We start from the raw sequence: 25,219 nt of genomic DNA, 5'->3' as shown, positions 1-25,219 counted from the left end.
CTTCCAAGACAGGATTACGTACCACTCTGAAGTAGTACGCATCCTTGTCATCCCACGAGGTTTGATAGTGACTTGATCCGAAGTCTCATGATCAATATCATAAGCTTCCACTTCAATTGGTGTAGGTGCCACAGGAACAACTCTTTGTGCCCTGCTATACACTAGTTGAAGTAACGGTTCAATAACCTCATCAAGTCTCCACCATCCTCCCACTCAATTCTTTCGAGAGAAACTTTTCCTCGAGAAAGGACCCGATTCTAGAAACAATCCCTTATTGCTTTCGGATCTGAGACAGGAGGTATACCCAACTGTTTTGGGTGTCCTATGAAGATGCATTTATCCGCTTTGGGTTCGAGCTTATCAGCCTGAAACTTTTTCACATAAGCGTCGCAGCCCCAAACTTTTAAGAAATGACAGCTTAGGTTTCTCTAAACCAAAGTTCATACGGTGTCATCTCATCGGAATTACGTGGTGCCCTATTTAAAGTGAATGTGGTTGTCTCTAATGCCTAACCCATAAACTATCATGGTAATTCGATAAGAGACATCATGGTACGCATCATATCCAATAGGGTGCAGTTATGATGTTCGGACACACCATCACACTATGGTGTTCCAGGCTGTATCAGTTGTGAAACAATTTCCACAATGTCTTAATTCTGTGCCAAACTCGTAATTCAGACATTCATCTCTATGATCATATCATAGATCTTTTATCCTCTTGTCACGACGATCTTTCAACTTCACCCTGAAATTACTTGAACTTTTCAATAATTCAGACTCATGATTCATCAAGTAAATATACTCAACATCTACTCAAATCATCTGTGAAGTAAGAACATAACGATATCCACTACACGCCTCAGCACTCATTGGACTGCACACATCAAAATGTATTACTTCCAGCAAGTTGCTTTCTGGTTCCATTTTACTGAAAACGAGGCTTTCAGTCATCTTGCCCATGTGGTATGATTTGCATGTCTCAAGTGATTCAAAACCAAGTGAGTCCAAACGATCCATTTGCATGGAGTTTCTTCATGCATATACACCAATAGACATGGTTCGCATGTCTCAAACTTTTCAAAAATGAGTGAGTCCAAAGATCCATCAACATGGAGCTTCTTCATGCATTTTATACCGATATGACTTAAGTGGCAGTGCCACAAGTAGGTGGTACTATCATTACTATCTTATATCTTTTGGCATGAACATGTGTATCACTACGATCGAGATTCAATAAACCATTCATTTTAGGTGCAAGACCATCGAAGGTATTATTCAAATAAACAGAGTGACCATTATTCTCCTTAAATGAATAACCGTATTGCGATAAACATAATCCAATCATGTCTCTGCTCAATGCAAACACCAAATAACAATTATTTAGGTTTAACACCAATCTCGATGGTAGAGGGAGCGTGCGATGCTTGATCATATCAACATTGGAAACACTTCCAACACATATCGTCAGCTCACCTTTAGCTAGTCTCCGTTTATTCCGTAGCTTTTATTTCGAGTTACTAACACTTAGCAATCGAACCGGTATCTAATACCCTGGTGCTACTAGGAGTACTAGTAAAGTACACATCAACACAATGTATATCCAATATACTTCTATCGACCTTGCTAGCCTTCTAATCTACCAAGTATCTAGGGTAATTCTGCTCCAGTGGCTGCTCCCCTTATTACAGAAGCACTTAGTCTCGGGTTTGGGTTCAACCTTGGGTTTCTTCACTAGAGCAGCAGCTGAATTGCCGTTTTATGAAGTATCCCTTCTTGCCCTTGCCCTTCTTGAAACTAGTGGTTTCACCAACCATCAACAATTGATGCTCCTTATTGATTTCTACTTTTGTAGTGTCAAACATCGCGAATATCTCAAGGATCATCATATATGTCCCCGATACATTATAGTTCATCACGAAGCTCTAGCAGCTTGGTGGTAATGACTTCGTAGAAACATCACTATCTCATCTGGAAGATCAACTCCCACTCGATTCAAGCGATTGTTGTACTCAGACAATCTGAGCACAAGCTCAACAATTGAGCTTTTCTCCCTTAGTTTGCAGGCTAAGAAAATCGTTGGAGGTCTTATACCTCTTGACGTGGGCACGAGCCTGAAATCCTAATTTCAGCCCTCAAAACATCTCATATGTTTCGCGACATTTCAAAAATGTCTTCGGTGCCTCAATTCTAAACCGTTTAACTGAACTATCACGTAGTTATCAAATGTGTATGTCAGATGTTCGCAACATCCACAGACGACGTTCGAGGTTCAGCACACTGAGCGGTGCATTAAGGACATAAGCCTTCTATGAAGCAATGAGGACAATCCTCAGTTTACGGACCTAGTCCGCATAATTGCTACTATCAACTTTCAACTAAATTTTCTCTAGGAACATATCTAAACAGTAGAACTGAAGCGTGAGATACGACATAATTTGCGAAGATCTTTTGACTATGTTCAGGATAATTAAGTTCATCTTATGAACTCCCACTTAGATAGACATCCCTCTAGTCATCTAAGTGATTACATGATCCGAGTCAACCAGGCCGTGTCCGATCATCACGTGAGACGGACTAGCCAACGTTGGTGAACATCTTCATGTTGATCGTATCTTCTATACGACTCATGCTCGACCTTTCGGTCTTCTGTGTTCCGAGGCCATGTCTGTACATGCTAGGCTCGTCAAGTTAACCCTAAGTGTTTTGCATGTGTAAAACTGTCTTACACCCGTTGTATGTGAACGTAAGGATCTATCACACCCGATCATCACGTGGTGCTTCGAAACGACGAACTTTAGCAACGGTGCACAGTTAGGGGAGAACACATTCTTGAAATTGTTTATGAGGGATCATCTTATTTACTACCGTCGTTCTAAGCAAATAAGATGTATAAACATGATAAACATCACATGCAATCAAATAGTGACATGATATGGCCGATATCATATTGCTCCTTTTGATCTCCATCTTCGGGGCTCCATGATCATCATCGTTACCGGCATGACACCATGATCTCCATCATCATGATCTCCATCATCGTGTCTTCTTGAAGTTGTCTCGTCATCTATTACTTCTACTACTACAGCTAACGGTTAGCAATAAAGTAAAGTAATTACATGACGTTTATGTTGACACGCAGGTCATAAATAAATTAAGACAACTCCTATGGCTCCTGCCGGTTGTCATACTCATCGACATGCAAGTCATGATTCCTATTACAAGAACATGATCAATCTCATACATCACATATATCATTCATCACATCCTTTTGGCCATATCACATCACATAGCATACCCTGCAAAAACAAGTTAGACGTCCTCTAATTGTTGTTTGCATGTTTTACGTGGCTGCTATGGGTTTCTAGCAAGAACGTTTCTTACCTACGCAAAACCACAACGTGATATGCCAATTGCTATTTACCCTTCATAAGGACCCTTTTCATCGAATCCGATCCGACTAAAGTGGGAGAGACAGACACCCGCCAGCCACCTTATGCAACTAGTGCATGTTTGTCGGTGGAACCGGTCTCACGTAAGCATACGTGTAAGGTTGGTCCGGGCCGCTTCATCCCACAATACCGTCGAATCAAGATAAGACTAGTAACGGCAAGGATATTGAACAAAATCAACGCCCACAACTACTTTGTGTTCTACTCGTGCAGAGAATCTACGCAATAGACCTAGCTCATGATGCCACTGTTGGGGAACGTAACAGAAATTCAAAATTTTCCTACATGTCACCAAGATCTATCTATGGAGAGACCAGCAACGAGGGAAGGAGAGTGCATCTACATACCCTTGTAGATCGCTAAGCGGAAGCGTTCAAGTGAACGGGGTTGATGGAGTCATACTCGTCGTGATCCAAATCACCGAAGATCCTAGTGCCGAACGGACGGCACCTCCGTGTTCAACACACGTACAGCCCGGTGACGTCTCCCATGCCTTGATCCAGCAAGGAGAGAGGGAGAGGTTGAGGAAGACTCCATCCAGCAGCAGCACAACGGCATGGTGGTGATGGAGGAGCGTGGCAATCCTGCAGGGCTTCGCCAAGCACCACGGGAGAGGAGAAGGACTTGGGAGAAGGGGAGGGCTGCACCAAAGGCAAAAGGTGTGTCTTAAGAGGCCCTCCTTCCCCACTAGATATAGGGAGCCCAAGGGGGGGCGCCGGCCCTAGGAGATCCAATCTCCTAGGGGGGTGGTGGCCAAGGGAGGTTTCCCTCCCCCCCCCCCCAAGGCACCTAGGAGGTGCCTTACCCCCTTGGGACTCTTCCTTAGGGTTCCACTCCACCCTAGGCGCATGGGCCCTGGGGGAAGTGGCGCCCCGGCCCACTTTGGGCTGGATCCCTTCCCACTTCAGCCCATGGGACCCTCCGGGATAGGTGGCCCCACCCGGTGGGCCCTCGGGACCCTTCCGGTGGTCCCGGTACAATACCGATGACCCCGAAACTTGTCCCGATGGCCGAAATAGGACTTCCTATATATAAATCTTTACCTCCGGACCATTCCGGAACTCCTCGTGACGTCCGGGATCTCATCCGGGACTCCGAACAACATTCGGTAACCACATACAAACTTCCTTTATAACCCTAGCGTCATCGAGCCTTAAGTGTGTAGACCCTACGGGTTCGGGAGACATGCAGACATGACCGAGACGTTCTCCGGTCAATAACCAACAGCGGGATCTGGATACCCATGTTGGCTCCCACATGTTCCACGATGATCTCATCGGATGAACCACGATGTCAAGGACTTAATCAATCCCGTATACAATTCCCTTTGTCTATCGGTACGATACTTGCCCGAGATTCGACCGTCGGTATCCCGATACCTTGTTCAATCTCGTTACCGGCAAGTCTCTTTACTCATTCCGTAACACATCATCCCGTGATCAACTCCTTGGTCACATTGTGCACATTATGATGATGTCCTACCGAGTGGGCCCAAAGATACCTCTCCGCTTACACGGAGTGACAAATCCCAGTCTCGATTCGTGCCAACCCAACAGACACTTTCGGAGATACCTGTAATGTACCTTTATAGCCACCCAGTTACGTTGTGACGTTTGGCACACCCAAAGTATTCCTACGGTATCCGGGAGTTGCACAATCTCATGGTCTAAGGAAATGATACTTGACATTAGAAAAGCTTTAGCATACGAACTACACGATCTTTGTGCTAGGCTTAGGATTGGGTCTTGTCCATCACATCATTCTCCTAATGATGTGATCCCGTTATCAATGACATCCAATGTCCATGGTCAGGAAACCGTAACCATCTATTGATCAACGAGCTAGTCAACTAGAGGCTTACTAGGGACATGGTGTTGTCTATGTATCCACACATGTATCTGAGTTTCCTATCAATACAATTATAGCATGGATAATAAACGATTATCATGAACAAGGAAATATAATAATAACTTATTTATTATTGCCTCTAGGGCATATTTCCAACAGATTATGCAAATGATGATTTTTGGCTTCGTAGTGCGCTGTTACGAAGTTTGCCGCCTCCTCTGTGATGAATGCCTCAGCCATCGATGCTTCAATTCTACGTTTATTTTTACATTTTTCTCGAAGCGTCTTCTTCATCCTCTCAGTTGGGTAGCTGTTTCGGGGTCGGGGTGCTGTTTTGGGGTCGGGGGGTCGGGGTGTCGTGTCGATGTCGGGGTAGTGCCGTGTCGGTGTCGGGGTGTTGTTTCGGGGTCGGGGTGTGGTGTCGGGGTCAGGGTGTCGGGTCAGGCTCGGGGTCGGGGTGTCGGGTCAGGCTCGGGGGGTCGGGGTGTCGGGGTCGGGGTCGGGTGTCGGGTCAGGCTTGGGGGGTCGGGGTGTCGGGGTCGGGGTCGGGGTGTCGGGGTCGGGGTGTCGGGGTCGGGGTCGGGGTCGGGGTCGGGGTCGGGGTCGGGGTGTCGGGGTCGGGGTCTCGGGGTCGGGTCGGGGTGTCGTGTCGGGGTGCCGTGTCAGGGTGCCGGGTCGGGGTCTGGGTACCGTGTCGGGTCGGGTTTTTTTCATTTTCTTCTTCTTCCTCTTTTTCCTTTTCTTCCTTTTTTTCCTTCTTCTTCTTCTTCTTCTTCTTCTTCCTCCTTTCCTTTTTCCTCTTCTTCTTCTCCTCCTCTCCTCTTTTTTCTTCTTCTTCTTCCTCTTCTTCTTTTTTCTACTCCTCCTCCTCTTCTTCTTCTTCTCCTCTCCTCTTTTTCTCTTCTTCTTCTTTCCTAAAACTAAACTAAACCTAAACCTAAAACTAAAAAAACAGAAAAAGGAAAAAACTAAATCTAAAACTAAAACTAAACTAAAACTAAACCTATAAACCTAAAACTAATCCTAAAACTAAAACTGAATCTAAACTAAACATAAACCTAAAACTAAAAAAACAGAAAAAAGGAAAAAAAAGGAAGAAGAGACTCACCTGGGTGGAGGAGGGGGGCGGTGCGGCCTGGGGCGGCGGAGGAGCGGGGCGGGGCGGCCTGGGGCGGCGGAGGAGGGGGGCGGGGCGGCCTGGGGCGGCGACGCCGGGCCCGGCCGGGGCGGCGGGGCGCTGGGGCGTGGCAGCGCCCAGACGGCAGGGCGGCGGGGGCGACGGGGCGGGGGGCGGCGGGGCGGCGGTGGGGTGGTGGGGCGACGGGGCGGGGGGCGCTGGGGCGGCGGCGGGGTGGTGCGACGGGGCGGTGGCGAGAGGTGGGAGAGAAAGAGAGAGGGGGTGTGGGGCGCGGCCGTTAACGTTACGTGGGGCCCTCCCTCTTTGCCGTCCGCCACCCTTTGCCGTCCGCCTTCTTGCTCTTTGCCGTCCACTAGTGGACGGCAAAGAGGGGGGCCGTTAGATTTTTTTTGCAGCTCGTCAGTGGGGCCCCTCCCTCTTTGCCGTCCGCTAGCCGACGGCAAAGAATCTTTGTCGTCCGCTAGCAGACGGCAAAGAACTAGCTGATGGCAAATTTGGTCTTTGCAATCAGCCAGTTCTTTGCCGTCTGCTTTTTGGAAGCTGATGGCAAAGAGCTTCTTTGCCATCCGCTAGCGGATGGCAAAGAACTGGCAGATGGCAAAGTAGCTGATTCCAGTAGTGCTAGGCCCACCCCATGCGCCTAGGGTTGAAACCCTAGGGGTGGGGGGCACCCCACCTTGCCTTGGGGGCCACTCCAGCCCTGGCCGCCGCCCCCCTAGGAGATCCAATCTCCTAGGGCCGGCGCCCCCCCCCTAGGGGAGCCTATATATATGAGGGGAGGGAGGGGGCAGTAGCACCTTGAGTCTTGGTGCCTCCCTCTCTCCTGCTACACCTCTCTCTTTCGTAGTATAAGGCGAAGCCCTGCTACTGTGACGCCCTGCATCCACCACCACGCCGTCGTGCTGCTGGATCTTCATCAACCTCTCCTTCCCCCTTGCTGGATCAAGAAGGAGGAGACGTCACGCTGACCGTACGTGTGTTGAACGCGGAGGTGCCGTCCGTTCGGCGCTAGGATCTCCGGTGATTTGGATCACGTCGTGTACGACTTCCTCATCCCCGTTCTTTGAACGCTTCCGTGCGTGATCTACAAAGGTATGTAGATGCAATCCAATCACTCGTTGCTAGATGAACTCATAGATGGATCTTGGTGAAACCGTAGGAAAATTTTTGTTTTCTGCAACGTTCCCCAACAGTGGCATCATGAGCTAGGTCTATGCGTAGTTCTTCTTGCGCGAGTAGAACACAATTTTTTGTGGGCGTAGATGTTGTCAACTTTCTTGCCGCTACTAGTCTTATCTTGCTTCAACGGTATTGTGGGATGAAGCGGCCCGGACCAACCTTACACGTACGCTTACGTGAGACCGGTTCCACCGACTGACATGCACTTGATGCATAAGGTGGCTGGCGGGTGTCTGTCTCTCCCACTTTAGTTGGAGAGGATTCGATAAAAAGGGTCCTTATGAAGGGTAAATAGAAGTTGACAAATCACGTTGTGGCTTTCACGTAGGTAAGAAAACGTTCTTGCTAGAACCCTTTCAGCCACGTAAAACTTGCAACAACAATTAGAGGACGTCTAACTAGTTTTTGCAGCAAGTGCTTTGTGATATGATATGGCCAAAGTTGTGATGAATGATATATATGTGATGTATGAGATGTTCATGATATTGTAATAGGAATCACGACTTGCATGTCGATGAGTATGACAACCGGCAGGAGCCATAAGAGTTGTCTTTATTTTCTATATGACCTGCGTGTCATTTTGAAACGCCATGTAAATTACTTTACTTTATTGCTAAACGCATTAGCCATAGTAGTAGAAGTAATAGTTGGCGAGCAACTTCATGGAGACACGATGATGGAGATCATGATGATGGAGATCATGGTGTCAAGCCGGTGACAAGATGATCATGGAGCCCCAAGATGGAGATCAAAGGAGCTATGTGATATTGGCCATATCATATCACTATTATTATTTGATTGCATGTGATGTTTATCATGTTTTGTACATCTTGTTTACTTAGAACGACGGTAGTAAATAAGATTATCCCTCATAATAATTTCAAGAAAGTGTTTCCCCTAACTGTGCACCGTTGCGACAGTTCGTGGTTTCGAAGCACCACGTGATGATTGGGTGTTAGATTCAAACGTTCACATACAACGGGTGTAAGACAGATTTACACAGGCAAACACTTAGGTTGACTTGACGAGCCTAGCATGTACAGACATGGCCTCGGAACACAAAAGACCGAAAGGTCGAGCATGAGTCGTATAGAAGATACGATCAACATGAAGATGTTCACCGATGTTGACTAGTCCGTCTCACGTGATGATCGGACACGGCCTAGTCAACTCGGATCATGTTATACTTAGATGACTAGAAGAGGGATGTCTATCTAAGTGGGAGTTCATTGAATAATTTGATTAGATGAACTTAATTATCATGAACTTAGTCTAAAATCTTTGCAATATGTCTTGTAGATCAAATGGCCAACGTTGTCCTCAACTTCAATGCGTTCCTAGAGAAAACCAAGCTGAAAGACGATGGTAGCAACTATACGGACTGGGTCCGGAACCTGAGGATCATCCTCATAGCTGCCAAGAAAGAATATGTCCTACTAGCACCGCTAGGTGACCCACCTGTCCCACAGAACCGAGACGTTATGAACGCTTGGCAGACACGTGCTGATGACTACTCCCTCGTTCAGTGCGGCATGCTTTACAGCTTAGAGCCGGGGCTCCAAAAGCGTTTTGAGAGACATGGAGCATATGAGATGTTAGAAGAGCTGAAAATGGTTTTTCAAGCTCATGCCCGGGTCGAGAGATATGAAGTCTCCGACAAATTCTTCAGCTGTAAGATGGAGGAAAATAGTTCTGTCAGTGAGCACATACTCACTATGTCTGGGTTACATAACCGCTTGACTCAGCTGGGAGTTAATCTCCCGGATGATGCGGTCATTGACAGAATCCTTCAGTCGCTTCCACCAAGCTACAAGAGCTTTGTGATGAACTTCAATACGCAGGGGATGGAAAAGACCATTCCTGAGTTATTTTCAATGCTGAAATCAGCAGAGGTAGAAGTCAAGAAGGAACATCAAGTGTTGATGGTGAATAAAACCACTAAGTTCAAGAAGGGCAAGGGTAAAAAGAACTTCAAGAAGGACGGCAAGGGAGTTGCCGCGCCCGGCAAGCAAGCTGCCGGGAAGAAGCCAAAGAATGGACCCAAGCCCGAGACTGAGTGCTTTTATTGCAAGGGAAGTGGTCACTGGAAGCGGAACTGCCCCAAATACTTAGCGGACAAGAAGGCCGGCAAAACAAAAGGTATATGTGATATACATGTAATTGATGTGTACCTTACCAGTATCCGTAGTAGCTCTTGGGTATTTGATACCGGTGCAGTTGCTCACATTTGTAACTCAAAGCAGAGGCTGCGGAATAAGCGGAGACTGGCAAAGGACGAGGTGACGATGCGCGTCGGGAATGGTTCCAAGGTCAATGTGATCGCCGTCGGCATGCTACCTCTACATTTGCCTTCGGGATTAGTTTCAAACCTTAATAATTGTTATTTAGTGCCAGCTTTGAGCATGAACATTGTATCGGGATCTCATTTAATTCGAGATGGCTACTCATTTAAATCCGAGAATAATGGTTGTTCTATTTATATGAGAGATATGTTTTATGGTCATGCTCCGATGGTGAATGGTTTATTCTTAATGAATCTCGAGCGTAATGCTACACATGTTCATAGTGTGAATACCAAAAGATGTAAGGTTGATAATGATAGTCCCACATACTTGTGGCACTGCCGCCTTGGTCACATAGGTGTCAAACGCATGAAGAAGCTCCATGCAGATGGACTTTTAGAGTCTCTTTATTATGAATCATTTGACACGTGCGAACCATGCCTCATGGGTAAAATGACCAAGACTCCGTTCTCAGGAACAATGGAGCGAGCAACCAACTTATTGGAAATCATACATACTGATGTGTGCGGTCCAATGAGCATTGAGGCTCGCGGAGGCTATCGTTATGTTCTCACCCTCACTGATGACTTGAGTAGATATGGGTATGTCTACTTAATGAAACACAAGTCTGAAACCTTTGAAAAGTTCAAGGAATTTCAGAGTGAGGTTGAGAATCAACGTGACAGAAAAATCAAGTTTTTGCGATCAGATCGTGGAGGAGAATACTTGAGTCACGAATTTGGCACACACTTAAGAAAATGTGAAATAGTTTCACAACTCACGCCGCCTGGAACACCTCAGCGTAATGGTGTGTCCTAACGTCGTAATCGCACTTTATTAGATATGGTGCGATCTATGATGTCTCTTACCGATTTACCGCTATCTTTTTGGGGCTATGCTTTAGAGACTGCCGCATTCACTTTAAATAGGGCTCCGTCGAAATCCGTTGAGATGACACTGTATGAATTATGGTTTGGGAAGAAACCTAAGCTGTCGTTTCTAAAAGTTTGGGGATGCGATGCTTATGTCAAGAAACTTCAACCTGAAAAGCTCGAACCCAAGTCGGAAAAATGCATATTCATAGGATACCCTAAAGAAACTATTGGGTATACCTTCTACCTCAGATCCGAAGGCAAGATCTTTGTTTCCAAGAATGGATCCTTTCTAGAGAAAGAGTTTCTCTCGAAAGAAGTAAGTGGGAGGAAAGTAGAACTTGATGAAGTATTACCTCTTGAACCGGAAAAAGGCGCAACTCAAGAAAATGTTCCTGAGGTGCCTGCACCGACTAGAGAGGAGGTTAATGATGATGATCAAGATACTTCTGATCAAGCTCCTACTGAAATTCGTAGGTCCACAAGGACACGTTCCGTACCAGAGTGGTACGGCAACCCTGTCTTGGAAATCGTGTTGTTAGACAACGGTGAACCTTCGAACTATGAAGAAGCGATGGCGGGCCCGGATTCCGACAAATGGCTAGAAGCCATGAAATCCGAGATAGGATCCATGTATGAAAACGAAGTATGGACTTTGACTGACTTGCCTGTTGAGCGGCGAGCCATAGAAAATAAATGGATCTTTAAGAAGAAGACAGACGCGGATGGTAATGTGACCATCTATAAAGCTCGGCTTGTCGCTAAGGGTTATCGACAAGTTCAAGGAGTTGACTACGATGAGACTTTCTCACCGGTAGCGAAGCTAAAGTCCGTCCGAGTCATGTTAGCAATTGCCGCATTCTATGATTATGAGATATGGCAAATGGACGTCAAAACGGCATTCCTTAATGGCTTCCTTAAGGAAGAATTGTATATGATGCAGCCGGAAGGTTTTGTCGATCCTAAGAATGCTGACAAGGTGTGCAAGCTCCAACGCTCGATTTATGGGCTGGTGCAAGCATCTCGGAGTTGGAACATTCGCTTTGATGATATGATCAAAGCGTTTGGGTTTACGTAGACTTACGGAGAAGCCTGCGTTTACAAGAAAGTGAGTGGGAGCTCTGTAGCATTTCTCATATTATATGTAGATGACATACTTTTGATGAGAAATGATATAGAACTCTTGGACAGCATTAAGGCCTACTTGAATAAGAGTTTTTCAATGAAGGACCTTGGAGAAGCTGCTTATATATTAGGCATCAAGATCTATAGAGATAGATCGAGACGCCTCATAGGTCTTTCACAAAGCACGTACCTTGATAAGATATTGAAGAAGTTCAATATGGACCAGTCTAAGAAGGGGTTCTTACCTGTGTTGCAAGGTATGAAATTGAGCTCAGCTCAATGTCCGACCACGGCAGAAGATATAGAAGAGATGAGTGTCATCCCCTATGCCTCAGCCATAGGTTCTATTATGTATGCCATGCTGTGTACCAGACCTGATGTAAACCTTGCCGTAAGTTTGGTAGGAAGGTACCAAAGTAATCCCGGCAAGGAACACTGGACAGCGGTCAAGAATATCCTGAAGTACCTGAAAAGGACTAAGGAAATGTTTCTCGTTTATGGAGGTGACGAAGAGCTCGTCATAAAGGGTTACGTCGACGCTAGCTTCGACACAGATCTGGATGACTCTAAGTCACAAACCGGATACGTGTATATTTTGAATGGTGGGGCAGTAAGCTGGTGCAGTTGCAAGCAGAGCGTCGTGGCGGGATCTACATGTGAAGCGGAGTACATGGCAGCCTCGGAGGCAGCACATGATGCAATTTGGGTGAAGGAGTTCATCACCGACCTAGGAGTCATACCCAATGCGTCGGGGCCAATCAAACTCTTCTGTGACAACACTGGAGCTATTGCACTTGCCAAGGAGCCAGGTTTCACAAGAAGACAAGGCACATCAAGCGTCGCTTCAACTCCATTCGTGAAAATGTTCAAGATGGAGACATAGATATTTGTAAAGTACATACGGACCTGAATGTAGCAGATCCGTTGACTAAACCTCTCCCTAGAGCAAAACATGATCAACACCAGAATTCCATGGGTGTTCAATTCATCACAATGTAACTAGATTATTGACTCTAGTGCAAGTGGGAGACTGTTGGAAATATGCCCTAGAGGCAATAATAAAAGCATTATTATTATATTTCCTTGTTCATGATAATTGTCTTTATTCATGCTATAATTGTGTTATCCGGAAATCGTAATACATGTGTGAATAACAGACACCAACATGTCCCTAGTAAGCCTCTAGTTGACTAGCTCGTTGATCAACAGATAGTCATGGTTTCCTGACTATGGACATTGGATGTCATTGATAACGAGATCACATCATTAGGAGAATGATGTGATGGACAAGACCCAATCCTAAACATAGCACAAGATCGTATACTTCGTTTGCTAGAGTTTTTCCAATGTCAAGTATCTTTTCCTTAGATCATGAGATCGTGTAACTCCCGGATACCGTAGGAGTGCTTTGGGTGTACCAAACGTCACAATGTAACTGGGTGACAATAAAGGTATACTACGGGTATCTCCGAAAGTGTCTGTTGGGTTGACACGGATCAAGACTGGGATTTGTCACTCCGTATGACGGAGAGGTATCACTGGGCCCACTCGGTAATGCATCTTCATTATGAGCTCAATGTGACCAAGTGTCTGGTCACGGGATCATGCATTACGGTACGAGTAAAGTGACTAGCCGGTAACGAGATTGAATGAGGTATTGGGATACCGACGATCGAATCTCGGGCAAGTAACATACCGATTGACAAAGGGAATTGTATACGGGGTTGCTTGAATCCTCGACATCGTGGTTCATCCGATGAGATCATCGAGGAGCATGTGGGAGCCAACATGGGTATCCAAATCCCGCTGTTGGTTATTGACCAGAGAGTCGTCTCGGTCATGTCTGCATGTCTCCCGAACCCGTAGGGTCTACACACTTAAGGTTCGGTGACGCTAGGGTTGTAAAGATATGTATATGCAGTAACCCGAATGTTGTTCGGAGACCCGAATGAGATCCCGGACGTCACGAGGAGTTTCGGAATAGTCCGGAGGTAAAGAATTATATATAGGAAGTGCTGTTTCGGCCATCGGGACAAGTTTCGGGGTCACCGGTATTGTACCGGGACCACCGGAAGGGTCCCGGGGGTTCACCGGGTAGGGCCACCCATCCCAGAGGGCCCCATGGGCCAAAGTGGGGAGGGGAACCAGCCCATAGTGGGCTAGTGCGCCCCCCTAGGCCCACCCCATGCGCCTAGGGTTGAAACCCTAGGGGTGGGGGGGCGCCCCACCTTGCCTTGGGGGCCACTCCAGCCCTGGCCGCCGCCCCCCCCCCCTAGGAGATCCAATCTCCTAGGGCCGGCGCCCCCCCCCCTAGGGGAGCCTATATATATGAGGGGAGGGAGGGGGCAGTAGCACCTTATGTCTTGGCGCCTCCCTCTCTCCTGCTACACCTCTCTCTTTCGTAGTATAAGGCGAAGCCCTGCTACTGTGACGCCCTGCATCCACCACCACGCCGTCGTGCTGCTGGATCTTCATCAACCTCTCCTTCCCCCTTGCTGGATCAAGAAGGAGGAGACGTCACGCTGACCGTACGTGTGTTGAACGCGGAGGTGCCGTCCGTTCGGCGCTAGGATCTCTGGTGATTTGGATCACGTCGTGTACGACTTCCTCATCCCCGTTCTTTGAACGCTTCCGCACGTGATCTACAAAGGTATGTAGATGCAATCCAATCACTCGTTGCTAGATGAACTCATAGATGGATCTTGGTGAAACCGTAGGAAATTTTTTGTTTTCTGCAACGTTCCACAACAGGCAGCGCACCACCTTTAGTACCGGTTGGTGGCTCCAACCGGTACTAAAAGGGGGGTCTTTAGTACCGGTTGGAGCCATCAACCCGTACTAAAGGTCACCACCTTTAGTACCGGCTGGTGACCCCCCCCCCCTTTAGTACCGGTTGAAGCCACCAACCCGTACTAAAGGCCACAACCTCTTTAGTATCGGTTCGTGGCACGAACCAGTACTAAAGGTCCACCACGAACCGGTACTAATGAGCGCCGCCCGCCTAGCCGTTGGAACCGGTACTAATGGTCACATTAGTGCCGGTTCAATTACAAACCGGGACTAATGAGTTTCACATTAGACCCTTTTTCTACTAGTGCCAAGCCAAATATGGTATTATGATACTATGATCGCATAATCCAAATTAATATGTTATCCGGTTCTTGCATATAATATCTGTTTTATTTCTGGCATGCTCAACACTGTCAATTGTATTATCCCCACCTTGCACTAAAATAAGGCATACTTTTTGATTTTGCTTCTTTTGGACAATATCATCAATTGGCATCTAGTTCATCAGTGTTTAGTTGATTTTATATACATTTCACATGGTAATACTTACATGTTGATGAGCCTATATGGTAGCATGTTTAGCGTCATCAGATAATTCTATATCGGTATAAAATATGAAGTAATGATATTTGCCCTGAGTTTTGCAGTACACGATATGTTCTTATGATGTTGTGTTATTCGCTATATAACGCATGGAAAAAATGTATGACATTATTCTCTTGGTGGAGTATAAATCCACAGCTAGTAAAAAGGGGTTGTTATAATTGTGCTCCAGATGTGGCTTGTCTGTTGATACTCAGATGCATATACCTTCGATGCAAGCAAGCGGTTGAATAATTTCTTAATCATCTTTCTCTCTCAGAAAGCAATATTAATGAGGAACGGGATTGCTAAACCAAGTCTCAGTCAATGATATATTCATAAGATTTTACATGGATATCCGTGCAGAATTTTCTTTTTCTTTCTTTATTTTCTATACCACTTGACTGAGGCTTGGTTAAGTCTCAGTTGACTGAGACCTAGGCACACCCAAGTAGTTGTTTTCCAACTAAATTTAGGGGGGGGGGGGGGGGGGGGGAATTGGTGCTCGGTGGACTGGAGGAGCAATGACATGTTGGACAATTTGGAAAATGTGCAATGTTGTCTGCTTTAGATAGAGGTTCCTTGATAATCATGTGATGGTTCTTTTTAAATTTTAACTTTTGTAGCCACTCTAACTCATGGGCGATGTTGGAAAAGGAACGAGGACAAAGTAAGCTTGGTGAGGGAGTAAGATTGACCAAGATGGTGATCATAGAAACATACACAAAGAAACATAGCTGGACAGCAAGATTGATTGACATGGTGATCATGAAGGTATAGACAGGGAAACATGGCTGGGCTCCTAGGGTGACTTGTTATCTGATGTAGGTCTGCTTCCACGGAGCTGGAGTTGTATTTTCCATATGATGTTGCTCCTATCATCATATGCTAAACCTCTCTCGGTCGCCGCAGTGGTTTATTGTCGCTGCATTTTCTATCGATTTTGGTTTATAGTATGTATATGAATTTCGTACAACGTCAAGCAACTTTGCACATGCCCACACCCCAGTTTGGTGAGGTGTTCTCCTTAGGAACAAGAGCATCATTCGTTGTTCCGCAACAAAAGAAAACACCATTCATTTGCCAACAACAGCACATATATGTTCTAAGAAAAACAGCACATATATGATTATTAAATGTTCGGGCCGTCCACCAAGTGCACAGAGCGCTGCAATATAGTACTTCGGTCACGGGTATAGCCCAATGCAGATAACCAGTGTACAGTATGTACTAGAAGCGGCTAGCTAGTTAGCCTACAAATGTTTATTCATTTATTTATTCTGTGTGACACGTTTGGTTGGAGCGGTCGTGCGCGATTAGGGCATAGGGCGCACGCACGCAGAGGTAGCTAGTTTCACTATCCCATGTACCTCCGGCCACCGCAGCTGCCCAGTGGTTGAGAACTGATTGATCTTGCATGTTGTATCTTTTATTTGTCAAATTGTATTCCCAGCCCAGTTTCATTGTTAGAGTACACATTGGGTTTAAAGATAGAGATAAGGATGTAGGGACCTCAATATACTACTATCATGCATGGAAAACAAATTACTAGGCATAGCTAGTCACCAGTTTAGTCCATCCCATTAACAGATAAAGCCCACATATATGTACGATCGTGGATTGTTGTCGCCTATTCGCACACTCATCGGCCTCCAGCCTTCAACCACAACTCCCCGTGCCTCCACTCCTCCCCTCGGTCTCCAATTCTCCATGGCCATGGCGACCTGCCGTCTGCCGACCAGATTTGAGCGACCAATACCGCCGACCCATAACTCCTATGTTCTTTTGACCTCTCCTTAATCCCCTTCTCAGTTGGAGCCTCAGATCATTGACGCCCTCAAGCCAAACACCCACGCCGGACGCACTTGACTGACCTGCTCCTCCACTGTTTGTCGTCACTTTGATTGGAACCGCACGCTCACACCATCACGCCATCGACACCCACACGCTACGCCGTTGGTTATTGGTTAGTACAGAATGCCTTAGACTTGGAGACTTTTCAGTAGTATAGTGCAGCTAAACATCCATCAGCCTCTGATGCATATTGTGAACGAGATAGATCTATATATGTGTTTTTTCACACTAGACAGAAATATTATCATGACATGGTCATCTAATTGTCCCATATTATACCCCATACGTTGTTGCAGGAATTGATTGCTATATACTTTGATGGAGTTGGAACATGAATACTTGATTATTGTAGAGACGTAAAATATTTATGGAATATAAGGAGTGTAAGAGCATGTAATAAGATGTAGTTTAGAATATAATAAAGTATATTATCACCGTAAAAAATAATTCATGTTACATAAAATTACAAACATAAAAACATAGTGTGAAATATACATAAAATGCATTTTTCTGTTCTTATGACCTATATTTTTGTTTTCTTATGCCAATTTTTACATAGTGAATTAATATGAATGTAACTATTTATATTCCAAATATAATTTATTTATGAAAGGGTCGTAAGATTACCTCGGGTGAATAATTTATTTATGAAAGGATCGTGCCACGGTTAAAGAGCAATTTGAAGAATGGCAGAATTTTAAACCGAACATCCGAGTTCATTTTTGCCGCAATTACCAAATGGTTAATCGGACTGATTCAAATGATAAGGCGTTGAAAATCTTATGAAAATGCGCTTCTTTTTCATATAGAAAGTTTGTTCAAATTTTAAACAATTGAAAAGTAATTTAGAGAACGGTCGAAGTTCTTATGAGTTTTTTTTGGGTTATTTTTTAAATGGTTTGTCGGGAATGCGGCAAATGATATGACGTTGGAAAGCTTGAACTAATGTCTAATGCGAAACTTTTATATATAGAATGTTTCTCCCAATTCTTTACAGTTTTATGACAATTTTAAAATGGCTAAAAATGTTTTCTGACCATATGTTTTGCAAACTTTGTCAGAATGGGGCAAATAATATAATGTTCGAAAGCTATCAAAAATGCGAAACTTTTTCATATAGAAAGTTTTCTCTGGTTCCTAGTTGTTTTTAAGTAATTTTGAAAAAGGTGAGATCATGCGTTGCGCCTTCATTGAGAAAATAGAGTCTTCGGAAATGCACTGCGTGAAGAAGTTGAACTTCTGGGGCATGTCTGTTTGAACTTCACTTTGTTTTTCACGTGTTGTTTTTTTCTCGTAACTCCCCCAACCACTTACCAGAATTGAGCAAATGATATACCGATGGAAAGTTGTTGAAAACGCGCAACTTCCCTGTGTTGATCATTTTTTTCATATTTGTGTCGGTTTCAAGAGAATTTTTTTCATACATAAAAAGGTTTAACGGTATATACAGTATGAAACTTTTAAACCATTTATCAGAATGTAGAAAGCTTATGAATAGGAGCAACTTTTTTCTGTAGACAGTTGTTACAAATTTGTTGTAGTTTTGTGAGCAGTTTTAAAAATGGCAAAAGAACGTCGTTTCTGCCTTTTTTTAACATGTAAATGAACGACGGGCCTCTCGCACTATAAATTTTGGACTGTGCAGGGAGGAGCATGTGAATTTCTTGAACAAAGTTTTAGGCTTTTTTTTGTTTACAACGAGTGATGTATAAATATAAATTTTACATGTTTTGACATAAGCAAATAATAATTTTTGTGAACATAAGTTATTTTCTAGCACTCTTTCTATTTGCCATAGTATCAGATTGTTTTTATAGAAGCAAAGCACCCACACAGACGGGAGTACACACCAGAGCACACACACAACACACACACACACCAAAGCTGGAAGTCGCGTACACACGAACACACGAGTGAACACACACAAGTCATCACACCCAGTACGCACGCATGCACCAACATACTAATCCTTTTTAATACTGTACATGTGTAGCTATATCAATGCTTTGCTTCCTGGTCTCATGTGTCGTCCTGCATACCGAAATCGAATTTGCACTGACCACTCCATCGTTGGATCAACACCTCTTCTTCGATGGCTCAATTCCAATCAGCGTTTCATGAAACGTACCACGCTCACAAGTTCTGGAAGGTTCCAGACCCACAGCTCAGAGATCTGATGCGGGGAACTATCACAAGTTACCGCGACTACCTGAAGGAGCATCCGGGGGTTGCGGAAAACGTTAGCCGCGGAAGTAGCAGTCCCGACATATGTGAGAAGATGTTGGGAGAACTATTTGAAGGATGAAAACTGCTCGAGGCATGACAAATAAAGAAACAAGAGTTCATGTTTCATTGATGTGTGTGTATGGATATACGTAATGGTCCTTTTCAAGTGAAGTTGTATCTTCACTTATTCTGGTTTCCAGATACTTCACCAAATGGCTACTATATGTGGGTGTATTTTGATTTGATTTCATAGTTCAAAGAATAGTTGTCTTTCCTTTCAGAAAAAAAGGTGCCTGGCTGAACTGAAATGTGTTCTGTGCTGATAACGTTAGCTTTGCCATCGTTTATTGAATGTAAACAGGGCTGGGGTGGGTTCTGTGTAAAAAGACCTTTAAATTTTCACAACGATTGACATAAAAAGATAATCACGCTGCTTATTTTGGCAATGCAAATTAAGCACCAGATATGTATTAAAACTTTCCACAGCAGAACAGCATTGTATCATCAAATCTCGGAATAATTTGAACGTTTGACTAGTTAATGTATATGTAAGTGTGCCTACCTAAACATATGTATGAAAGTGACTCACTCCACTTTCCAATACATGATATTGTAATATCTTACTGCACAAGAGAACAGGTCTGGTCATACACAGTAAAACAGAGAAGGTGAACACTGAAGGATACGATGCAACAAGCGAGCTCAGTGCAGAACTGAAGACAGCATCCCGGAATTAACTTGCTAAAGTTGCGTATCTTGCCCATAGAATCGTGCAAGATTATGGAATTATTCACTACCCAACACAGAAAACATCATCGTCTCCGTCGTCAATCTCGCAACCCCTCGAATATAAGACTAACTGTATTTATATGTATGTGTGCCTATCTAACATTATGTAGAAGTGAAGACGTGCGGAGCACTGCTCACATCTTGCATGCTTTATCATCTTTACATTCGCCCTGCCAAAGGAAAAGACGGTACCACAAGTTCAAGTTATTCATGGTCATATATGAAGTTCCTAGAAAGAGGACATGAAGCCAACTAACCGCTTGTCTTCGGGCTGCAAAAATTTCCTCCAGGGGAGGTCGACCTGTCATAGCGACAAAAATGAGCACATCATTCAAACTATCCAGTATACTTCATTAAAGGTGCATATCATTAAAATGGTTTTAATCCGACTACAAAAATAAATGGAGCAACAAAATGCTGGAGTTATCGATATGGCGAACTGTTGGTGACCAAACCTGTAACTTCCATACGGTATTTGGCCCATACACCATATACTGCATTTGCTATGGTAGCCACCTGCAAGGCATCAGAGTAAGATTAAGATCGGGATTACAAGTAACATGATAATTTAAAACTGAAGTTGATCACATCAGACCAAAAAATTGAATTCCTCAGTTCTTCAATTTGATTTAGCATTCCATCTAAAAAAGTTTAATATAGCGAATGTTCCATCAAGTAGAAAGCGTGCAGCTGAACGACAACTCTCTGAAATGAACGAAACTAGCTGATTCTTGGATTTGCTCTGGAAATGTGCACTTACAGGCTCATACTTAGTAACTGCATAAACCCATCCGAGTCCAACTTCCTCATAAAGCCTTCTGAATGCCTGCAATAGTAACTTTAGTAACTACTTACTCAAAATTTAGTACAAAAACATATAAATAACCGTTGCATACACAAAATGTATATGAATTCTGCATATGCTGCTAAGGTCATCCTATTTCTCTTGGTATTACAACCTTTGTCAGCTTGGCAGTTGGCACTAGTATGGAGTGGTTATACTGTAGGCTCAAACTAACTCCACAGACTGGTAGACGCTTCTTTAATATATGATAATGCCACATGGTCAAAACAGTTACTATAATAATGTGATGATTCTCGCAAAAAATAAATGATGTGATGATAATAAGCTCTGTGTGTAATACTACTCTTGCATCACAGTACTAATAACTTTGTTCCGCGTCTTGGACTAACCATCCGTTTGAGGGTTTTAGCTTCTCCTTGCTACCAAGGGATGTGGATGCTCTTGTAATAGGGAGACATTATATATCATTCACTACTTCAATCACTTCCATGTCTAACTCTGCCTTTCATTTGCTTCCAAATAAGTTCAAGCTATTATCTTTCCTATAGTAACTTACTAACTTCTGTTTTTGAGAAGAACAGGTTCAGTAGGGGAGAATGCAAATCACTGAATTTCACACGGTCATACCTCAACATCTGTGACAATAGTTCCATCTGAGAGAATGGCATGTATCCTCCCCATGGCCTGGAAACAGAAAATAAGTTTGTTTAGAGAGAAAAATGGTAGGCCTTCAGTCTAAAAGGTAAAATGATTGCATACTGTGCTAAAACACCGCCATCAATTTTTAACTATAAACATAAGTAGTTGGGAGTTACTAAAAACTGTGAATATAAAAATGGCTGCCATTGGGATATCCAGAAACAAGTTTACAAGGAGGGAAATAGATATTCAGTTTCCTGGGTGTGTATCACTACAACTACGAAGTGGTATCTTTTATGCTCTTGTATCAGTAGCCTTAAAAAATCCAACAGACTGAAATTTGGACACTGAGGCAATAGATCGTATACATGACCAACTTCATTCTTTCCAGAAAACCGAGTATGAAACTAATAAACCAAAATGAGAATCTGTACTAAAAGGTAATACGCACAGTTTCATAATCAAGATCCTGATTGTCCTTCGGAGAGTAATCTTTCGAGCTGATGTCAACAAAATTTATAGCTCCATAGGATTTGTTCCTTTCCCTCAACATGTTTACCTGTCAAAACATGAGAGTTGATAAGAGAAAACTTAGTTGCTGCAGCTTGCAGGATCACCAGTAAGCCTGTACTGTTTTATTCACCGATAAGTGAAAAAAATAAATTCAGAATTAAATGATTACAAATCAGAGACTTCATTATTCATAAGATGGTGATGCACATAGAGTTCGTAGCATGTCTAACCCATGTGACAGGGTCCTAAAGTATTACAGACTTTAAGTTCATGGCAAGGAACAAAAGCCAAGTGTCTCCTAAAGACAGTTTCATGCTGATGAGAAATTCCAAGGAAAACAAACTAAGCATGACATGAGTAGTATATGATGATGACAGTCGAGAATTCATAGGAAACACCCATGTTGTTCGGACTAATTCAAATGAACAAAGTTCATCCACATGATCAGATGGTTCAGAATCCTGGAAACAATGAGATCTCATTTATCATCTTGGAAATATTCTTAGCAGTTGATTGAGCATGAAATAATCTAAACTGGAAAAGGGATACGATACAATGGTATGGAAAAAGAATGATAGAAACAACATATCACTACGTTAGACTTTAAAAAGATAGATAGTTGAGAAGTGCCCTGGATATGAAATAGACACAGGATATTCTGTTTCCGTAACTGAGCCAAGGCAAAATCAGCTTGCAGACTCAGCACCATTTACCAGCATCGCCTAACATTAGTTCATTCTCATGGATTCATATGGGCATATGGCTTATCATACAGTCATCAATTTCAGCTTTCAGTTAGTACTCCGAACATGCAATTGCTGAATATTTGTCGTTATTAAAGCTGCTTCGTAGGCTTGAGCGCACTCTGAATATGCAATTGCTGAATATAACAAGCAAGTCCCAGAAACCATGGGTGGATGTCTGGATGATGCGACACACCTCACGCATACAGAGCGGGCATTCACCATCGTAGAGCATCTTGATCCTCCAGCTCTGGGACGAGCTCCCCACATCCTTGGACTCCGATGCAGGGGACGCCTTCACGTCCGAGTGAGCCTGGCACCTGCGAGCTGCAGTTCAATTCAAAGTTCAGACACGGCTCGAATCGATACAGCGAAGCGGGGGGGGGGGGGGGGGGGGGGGGCGGGAGGCAGGCTCGCTCACCGTACAGCGAGGCGGGGCGCGGGGCGGCGGGGTCCCACCGCGCTCCCCGCGGCGGGGTCCGCGCCGCCGCCATCGCCGCCGCTGCGGCGAGCGGGCGCGCGCGGGGCAGCGCCGCCCCCAGGCGGGCCAGCGAGCTCGCCATCGACGCCGGTCGGGTCGGTCGATCGATCGATCCCCGCTCTCGTCTCCCTCGCGCGCGACGCTGGCTGGCTTTGCGTGTGGTGGGCGAGTGGCCTCGTTGCGCCGCAGCGGTGGCCTCCGCTGGTTCAAATGGGGCTCGCTTTGCTCACCGGTCGGATTTGGCTCCACGAGGGCGGTCTCTCTCCCTCCCTCCACACCGCAAATTTCCCCGCGTCCATTTTATATTGTCCTCTGTTTCTTTGATTTTTTTTCTTTGAACGGGACTATGAGTCAGCGTTCGTCCCTTAGCCTTAGTGCGTGAACGCTTCCTGCTTCGCTCTTTCTCTCTCGATCGTGGCCTTGCGGCCTCCATTTCTCTCTCTCCATGTCGGTCGGCGCCATCGCTTACTTGTTACCGATGTGTCCTTCTCTTCCATCTCCATGGCGTCGTGGCCTTCTCAATTTGATGATGTCGATGTCTCTGATGGCACCAACTCGAGAGGCAATATCTGCGCTTCAATGAGGTGCTCTACCAAGGTGGTAAGGCATTCTGTTGTCCATGGTGTGCATCCTTGTCGTCATCATGTCGCCTCACTTGTCTACATTCTTCTTTTTCACAGTGCTCCCACTACAGATTCTCCTTTCAAAAAATAATGTCGTGTCCAATGAAAATATCTAGAAATTTCCTCTACCTTATAGTATTAGAAACTCATCGACAAAAGTAGGCATACACCTATATTCCAACATACGTACTTTTGCACCGAAATTTACGGATGAACTACCATTTACAATCAAAGACATTCACCTGAGCACCATTGCCAAACGAAGAAAGCCGAACAACATTCTCACCAAACAATTTTAATACTAGCCATATTGTGTTGTTGCAACATGAACAAAATGTAATGAAAAGATTTAGACAAGCTAGGATTAGCCCTTGACGGCATCTTTTTGATAGAGGAGGAAACCTTAAACACCACACATGAGTGGGCAGGCGGACAGGCTGCACACTCGTGCACCTTGCTAACAGAATATGATGCAAATTGTGATGACGAGAATCCCAGAAAACAAAGAGAGCTATCGCCCATCCATGTATGTAAGTGAAACAAGGTCACACAGCTTTAATAAGATGGCCCATGGTATTGCTAGCACCCAACGAGTTTCTTTGACAAAGAACAAAAAAGATCGCATGGACAAATAATATATGATGATGAGATTCGTTCTCCTAAACCATTAACGGTGCCCACGGGATAGAGTCGTCAGCTATGCAACTTGGCGGTCATCTGGCAAGTCGTCAAACTAGGGCTAGATCAAAAGCTCGTAGCTCGTGAGTTTAATGAGCGCTCGATAGCTCGCTTTTTAATGAACAGAGTCAATCGCAAATTTCAACTTGTTAATCTTAGCGAGCTTAACGAACGATCTAAGGAGTTTCACGAGCATCTCGTTGAGCTCGTTAGTGCATCACAATACATATTTTCATCTTTGTTACAACATTTTTGTAGCATCTTGCCCATCTAATCGAGCCAACCTAGCCCATAGGAGGTAGAAAAACTAGCGCACTCTCTTTTACGTATGTGCTTGATGCCGATGCAGCGGAAGCTTTGGCGTTGAAAAACGGTATGGAGCTAGCGTACCAATGGGGATGCTCCAATGTGTTCTTTGAATCTGATTGTCTTTAGATTATTCACATGCATGCAGAGGGGGAGGGGGGGGGGGGGGGGTGTTAATATCCCGAGCCCTTATTCTGCTACTTTGAGTGAGTGTTTTCATTTAGCTCAAAGTTTTGGTTCAGTCAATTATTCTCACCTTCCAAGGAAGGGGAACAAGGTGGCACACAATCTTGCT

At 44.6% G+C, this 25,219-nt stretch overlaps 2 protein-coding genes across 2 annotated transcripts; one reads left to right on the top strand and one right to left on the bottom strand.

Annotated features, from left to right (window-relative positions):
- The first annotated feature begins 8,920 nt into the window (after positions 1–8,920).
- On the top strand, positions 8,921–17,456 carry LOC147987400 (uncharacterized). The gene is made up of 2 exons (XM_087542367.1): positions 8,921–9,772; positions 17,418–17,456. The coding sequence occupies exons 1-2, from the start codon at positions 8,921–8,923 to the stop codon at positions 17,454–17,456; spliced, it is 891 nt and encodes a 296-aa protein (XP_087398493.1).
- A 2,485-nt stretch (positions 17,457–19,941) lies between these two features.
- On the bottom strand, positions 19,942–23,597 carry LOC147987399 (Putative thiol-disulfide oxidoreductase DCC). Its single transcript, XM_087545297.1, has 8 exons — positions 23,258–23,597; positions 23,033–23,163; positions 22,032–22,139; positions 21,569–21,625; positions 20,897–20,962; positions 20,592–20,652; positions 20,394–20,437; positions 19,942–20,306 (listed from the first exon to the last, which is right to left on the bottom strand). Exons 1-8 carry the CDS (start codon positions 23,397–23,399, stop codon positions 20,271–20,273), a joined length of 645 nt encoding a protein of 214 aa, XP_087401423.1. The 5' UTR covers positions 23,400–23,597; the 3' UTR covers positions 19,942–20,270.
- Positions 23,598–25,219: the final 1,622 nt, after the last annotated feature.

Source organism: Triticum urartu, chromosome 2A (genome assembly GCF_056163025.1).
Source record: "Triticum urartu cultivar PI428250 chromosome 2A, HENAU_Tu73, whole genome shotgun sequence".
Taxonomy (NCBI): Eukaryota; Viridiplantae; Streptophyta; class Magnoliopsida; order Poales; family Poaceae; genus Triticum; species Triticum urartu.
The sequence above is the reverse complement of the archived record's forward strand: the minus strand, read 5'-3'. Positions and strand labels throughout refer to the sequence as shown.

Coding starts and splice junctions, on each gene's coding strand:
- LOC147987400 (XM_087542367.1), top strand. CDS start 8,921: ATGGCCAACGTTGTCCTCAACTTCAATGCGTTCCTAGAGAAAACCAAG. Junction 9,773..17,417: donor AAGGTATATGTGATATACAT/GTAATTGATGTG, acceptor ACGTTGTTGCAG/GAATTGATTGCTATATACTT.
- LOC147987399 (XM_087545297.1), bottom strand. CDS start 23,399: ATGGCGAGCTCGCTGGCCCGCCTGGGGGCGGCGCTGCCCCGCGCGCGC. Junction 22,140..23,032: donor GCCCGCTCTGTATGCGTGAG/GTGTGTCGCATC, acceptor ATGTTTTGACAG/GTAAACATGTTGAGGGAAAG. Junction 20,438..20,591: donor ATACCGTATGGAAGTTACAG/GTTTGGTCACCA, acceptor TCGCTATGACAG/GTCGACCTCCCCTGGAGGAA.